The following is a 6,376-nucleotide window of genomic DNA, read 5'->3' on the forward strand; positions in this document are numbered from 1 at the left end:
GTATTTTCTAAAACGCACTGTTAAGACAGCTGGTAAAAGTTGGTATGTGTTCTGTCGGAACTGCCTGCGACGCGCTGATGAGATCCAAAAAGTTTTGACAGAATACCGACCACATCGAATTATTTTAACACATTTGTAGTTTATACGTTCCATGAGTTCCTTCCTTTTTAAATAATTAAATGCCATTCGGAATTTAGAATTAAGCCCAACAATCATTAACCGATCTATATGTTTGTTTTTTTTTTATTTGACAGGGATGCCTGGCAGAAAGAATACAATATTGTACGCGTGCTGCCCGGAACCATACGTGGATGTAACGTTTACCATCCAAATCAGAAGGCGCACATTGTACTACTTCTTCAATCTGATAGTTCCTTGCGTACTCATCTCATCTATGGCTCTGTTAGGCTTCACATTACCACCCGATTCTGGCGAGAAACTGACACTAGGTATTTGTCGGTGTAAATGTATGTAACTTGCCTTGCAGTGTGTGGGTGCCGCTTGTCAACACTGGCTATGCTAGGTCACTTATTGATTATTATAATTATGTTATTCTTAATACACTTACGCGGTTATCGTATGACACACGCCACAATCCAATTGCCAGACCACACACAAACAACATTCAGTACACGCCACGAGCAGCGGATCTCCTGCCCTACCGGCCACAAACACCATCAAAATTTAAATCTTCATTTCAGGTGTCACCATTCTTCTTTCATTGACTGTATTTCTCAACCTAGTAGCTGAAAAGATACCGACCACCTCCGATGCAGTTCCGTTGATAGGTATGCTAGGCCCACAGGAGCATCATGTGTTTGACGCCCTATGTCCCCTACGGACTGCCCGTTGATACTTGGAGGCGCCGCCGCTGCATGATCCTCCCCTCCACCCACATCCTTGCTTCACCACTTAGCTTAGTTCCCAGCGGCGCCGTGGTAAGTAACGTCTACGAAGGGATGGATTTTGTCCATGCCGTGATCCCACGACGTTTTTTCTCTCTACACCTTCTCACTACCGAACACCGCTGCCATTGTTTATCGGCGTATATTCGTCTTACGAGTTTCAAAAGATTAATTATTATTATTATAACTCCTAAGTCATTGAGAAGGTTAAACGTTAAAATCTGTACCGCTCCTTCCAGAGTCAAATAATATATATATAAGNAAAAACGATTTATGAGACCAAGAAATTATTAGTGACAATTTTTGTTGATCTCAGTCTTAATTATTTTGTAGTAAATTCATAGAAAAGCAAACATCAGAAACAAGTACTGGATTACATTTATGATGTGTGTTAGTTAACATTGCTAAAAGGAAACGCGTTTTAAATTCGAAAATTTTATATAAACGCTCAGAAAAAAAGGGGAAAAGACCGCATCCTGCGGCAACAGCACAGGACATGGTCAGACTCGCGTGACACACTGTATGTTGCAGGTGTGACAATCTTGCTGTCACAGACTGTTTTCTCCTTGCTGGTGGCTCATGTGATAACCCAAACTTCCGAAGCTGTGCCCCTAATAGGTTAGCCCTTATTCTAATCTGCTAAAACTGAGCTTATCACTAAAACAGTACCTACTATTACCTACTTACTATTTACTATTACAGTATTATTTGCATGTAACGCCATGCCAAAGTACATACCTATGAAGTAATGATGGTACGACGGCTATGGGACACGCTTCTATCGACTGTCGTAACAGCACCCGCTGTCAAGCCCTCATACCGTAGTTATAATAATAACGTAGAAGCAATACTTGGACAACGTTTTCGAAAGAAACTACTTTTTTCCTTTCCATTGTTTCATAACTGGAAAGAAATTTGTTCGTACGTGTATATATTAGACTCAAAGTGAAGTACAATCCATAACGATGCGATGTTTTCTTCCGGGCTTTTTGGCCGTGGTCCCTGGTTATTTGCTGACGGCATCTTCAGTGTTGACTTACGTTACGACTCAGCACCTGCCCAGTCACCACTGAAGATGCCGTCAGCAAAGAACGGCGAAACGTTTGGAAAAGCAAGATTCCACAAACCACGGCCAAAAAGCCCGGAAGAAAACACCGCTTCGATATACGCCGACCGCTAAATCCTAAGAACTACAGTACAATCCATAAAATTGTGTATATGTATATAACTTTTTTGTTGAAACGTAGTACATAATTCCATCAAGGAATTGAAAATCCGTTTGCACTTATCCGAACCCTTTCTTACCTGAGTTACCTGATTCCAGGCGAACAATGAGTTTTTCTCAATACACAGGCGTATAATATTTTTCATATGAATATGTTATAGTCAAAGATAGAAACTCCACCACTAGTCAATCATCAAGGCTGACAAAAAGACTTGGTCAAAGTCCAAACCAATTTGTGATTCGACCTTGTTTTTGTTTTCGTCTAATACCAGGAGACTCTGCCTTGCACAGTCAAACGCCGAAACTCAAATCGAGATGGCATTTGACTATGGACTAAACGGGTCATAGTCAAATAACAGTAACTACTATAGAAACTTTGTCTGAACGCGCCTTAAGTCGGGTGACTTTTTCATTTGGACGTATCAATTCTATAGACGAACTGAGTAAGATGGGTGGTTGCGGGATTAATTGACTCAATTTTTCAAAACTAATTAATCTGCTACTCCGACAAGTTTCAGAAACGAGTGTCTACATTTTCGGAGATTCCTAAAGAGTGTAGATGTGGCTGCTAGTACGGCCCTCTAGTACGTTTTGTCGGAATACGCAACCTTCAAATTAAGTCAAAAAGTTAACGAGAAAGATATCGAAGATACACATCCGCATATGAATATCTCATTGCGAATATTGTTACGTATGCTTGGGCCTAACTGGCGATGGGACAATTTTCGGCACTTCAGAAACTACCTAGAGTACTATCGTCCAATTGCGACCAAATTAATTAACAAACTACACAAAGGTTACAATAGATTATTTCACATTCCACGTTTGACTACCAAGTATAGGTATAGCAAAAAGCTGAAAAAAATTATTCTGCAAAAGGGTTGCATATTTACCTTTGACTATAACACATACATATATGGAAGAATTATTAACGCGCGATACCTACAACTGACAATAGTCGTATATGAAATTTGCACCATGGGGTCAAACAATCGAAAATGCCTTCGAGTTGAGGGGTGGTTTTGACATTTCTTTCCAAGAAATCACTAGGCTAGTTTTTGTAATTTGATTGTGAATCAAGCATGACTGTTCCTGATTATGAGGTACTAGCAGTTAAATTCAACTACCGAACATCACAATAAGTTTTGTTGTTTCAAACTTTTAAATAATGATACAATTTATCACTGCAGGTTAATTCAATCAACCAAGGTTCGACCATCTGTTATGAAAACTTTTTAATTATTTTAATGAACGGATTAGTGACAAACTCCAAATTTTGACAGTTCAAACATTCTAAACTCCCAAAACTAAGAATTACACTTTGATAATATTTTGAACATTCTATCTACAAAAAGTTTAAAGGACTCTTTGATATAATTTACTGTTAGAAGAGAATGGAAAAAATTTCTCCCTATTGCAAAGGATTCCGAAACTGATTCCTCATTTTAACACTTCTTAATTCAGTTTGGAATCGGGTCGGATAATATCTTAATGATAAGTTGAATTTGTAGTTTTGAAATTGTTCTTTTATTTTATAATTTTTAAAAATTGCTTATTATTCCTTTAAATTACACCATAAAACTACAATAATAATTAAAGCGATTGTCCAAGTTTTGCTTTATAACTTCTTGTAAAAATGGAATCACCTCTTGCTTGGATGATATTAGAGTAAACTCACATCCAAAATTTATCGCATTTACTAATCTATGCACTATCTAAGCATATAGACTGCAGTTTAATAAAAAGGTGTTTATTTCAATTCTAAAAAGATCTGGACGTATATTATCAATTTGGTACAGATATAAAAATTTGGCAAAATTAAAAAAATAGGCAGAACAGCATGTTAGGAAGCTTCTAATGTATTAAAAAGGTGCAATAAGATGTATATTATTTATATATTGCATTTTGCAAATAACTTTTGATGTCACAGATACGCGTGCCCAGGAAAAACAAATGAACAACATACTAAAATCTCGTAATCTTTACTAGTTGCAGATACAAAGAGAATTAAACGTAGAACCAATACACCAAAGTAATAAGGCCAATGTACTCTAACGTCAACCTTATGATGCCCTTAACAAAATTAATTAACTGTAACTGTTGATATACTTATTCATAGGTGTGAAATTACCTAAAGTTACATACAATTTGTCTCGGTATAACCAACTATAAAACAAGGAAATTATTTTAAAAATGATTAAATGTATGTGTTACATTACAACGAACGTGCTCTATCAAATAACTATTGGGAAAATGACTCATGTCTATCCTAACCTAGCTTGACTATTAATTTAACCATCAGGCCTTGTTATACCGGTGGTATTGGTTTAGAAACCTAAAATGGACTATTTTCAGTTAAGCTACGATTATTGTATTTTTAATTCAGTTAGAATCAAAGAAAGTATTCTGCTACCTCATTAAATAAAAAATAATAGGAACCTACAGCTAACATTTCAGATTCAATACTGCAATAAATGTTATTTATTTAACATCAACTGATACTGTCGTCACTGTAGTGCAAAATACAATCTTAAAGTCACTTTATTTTTAGGACGTCCGTATTTTTTAATAACGGCATCTGTTTCGACGTTTTCCGATAGACTATTTTCGTTATTACAGACGTGAACTTATCTTTTTAATATGTGGAATGATATTAAAAGATATGATGTGGTACATTGTAAGTAAGAACCTTAAACCATGAAAAACAGGGAATTCGTAACTGTTTGCGGAAAAGTGAAGCCAGTTTGGTTCCAGATCGATTAAATGAACGCATATGCAGTGAAATCTCCCTTCAGCGGACACTTCTGGGACCGGCAATAAGTGTCCATAAATGAGTGTGTAAAGTGTCCGCATAGAAGAAAAAATTAATATTATTTAACCTACATATGTTTACTAATGTATCTGTGTATCCTACCTGTGAATGGTATGCCTTCACTTCCTGCTGGAATGAACCATTCGTAACAATCCATCAATGTGCTTTCCCTTCACCACCTTCCTAATCTAATCTAACCTAACCTAACTTAACTGCGATTCTAATAATTCCTTTTTTTACTGATGTTAAACTTTTTTGATAATTTACACACACTCAGCTTTTCCTTCTGGTAAATCCTACTACGTCAATTTTTTCTTTTAAAGTTAGAACATTACGTTTAGGGGCCATTTTAATCCACAAATAGTTTAGAACTACCAAATTTTATGTATATAAGTTACAGTTTAATACAGTCTCAGCCTGTTAATCTAATCACAAGATATTTAGGCTACTACACTGGACAATTGATTCCGGGAAGTCCCTAAACCGCTGACGAGAGATGCCCCTTAAGGGAGATTTCACTGTACTTGTACTAATTTGCATAAAATAAAACAGTTATGTAGAATTCTTTTAAATTATAGCTTTATTTACTTAATTTCATAACAAGCAACACTGTGTAGATATTAAAGTTAAATGGTATTGATAGCATTAAATCAATTGCATTCCTTTTTTAAAAAGATTATTCCCCAATGTATAAAATAAACTCATTTCATTCTATACTTGTGAAAAGTAATCCCCGTCTCCTTTTTATTGCCGCGAATTCGACAACAGTAAACAGATCGAAAACATTATCACAAATACTAACATCAATGTTTTTCATCCACTAATCGCTCAGAAATATACAAACCTGATGGAGCCTCCAACGTTTGGCACCAAACTCGATTTTTGGTGTCACTTTCTACGAGCGTTACGATTTCTATCTCTTTCATGGTGTAAGGTACGATTCTTACCGTAAGAACCGAGGCTAAATAACCACTAAAAAGAATTAAAATATGAATCTGATAAACGCTGTGAAATTGTTCCGAAACGCCCTGATCCCACATGTCCCATTCCTACTTCAACATATTTTCAGGGAGCCTCTGTCTTGTATTGTAGTGCGGGTCTAGCTTGTCTTTCACTGCTGCCTGTCTCTTAATATATGGTAAGGGCGGTTTCAATAAACTTCGCCCATAATTGCAAATGACCTTCTCACCTCCAAGTATCAAATGGCTCTGTCCCACTAGGAGTATCTTAATCTGTATGTTTTGTTGTTACGTGTTTCATTTTTCCTTACTTACTGTTTGTATTTATTACCATTATTATTATTATTATTATTATTATTATTATTATTTGTTATTACTTGCAACTCGTTACCTCCTCGTTAAAGTAATGATCAAACACAAATATAAATCAAAGCCTAACTAGGAGTATGTTTATCCCAACTGTGCTAGACGGCAC

At 36.1% G+C, this 6,376-nt stretch overlaps 1 protein-coding gene across 1 annotated transcript; it reads left to right on the top strand.

The window, feature by feature from the left end:
• Positions 1–197: 197 nt before the first annotated feature.
• On the top strand, positions 198–1,026 carry LOC108743772 (CHRNA7-FAM7A fusion protein; the record flags this gene model as incomplete). Its single annotated transcript, XM_018479362.2, has 2 exons — positions 198–449; positions 702–1,026. Coding segments are annotated over 2 exons (404 nt in total), but the record flags the coding sequence as incomplete, so codon positions are not given.
• Positions 1,027–6,376: the final 5,350 nt, after the last annotated feature.

Source organism: Agrilus planipennis, unplaced genomic scaffold, assembly GCF_000699045.2.
Source record: "Agrilus planipennis isolate EAB-ADULT unplaced genomic scaffold, Apla_2.0 scaffold1472, whole genome shotgun sequence".
Lineage (NCBI taxonomy): Eukaryota > Metazoa > Arthropoda > Insecta > Coleoptera > Buprestidae > Agrilus > Agrilus planipennis.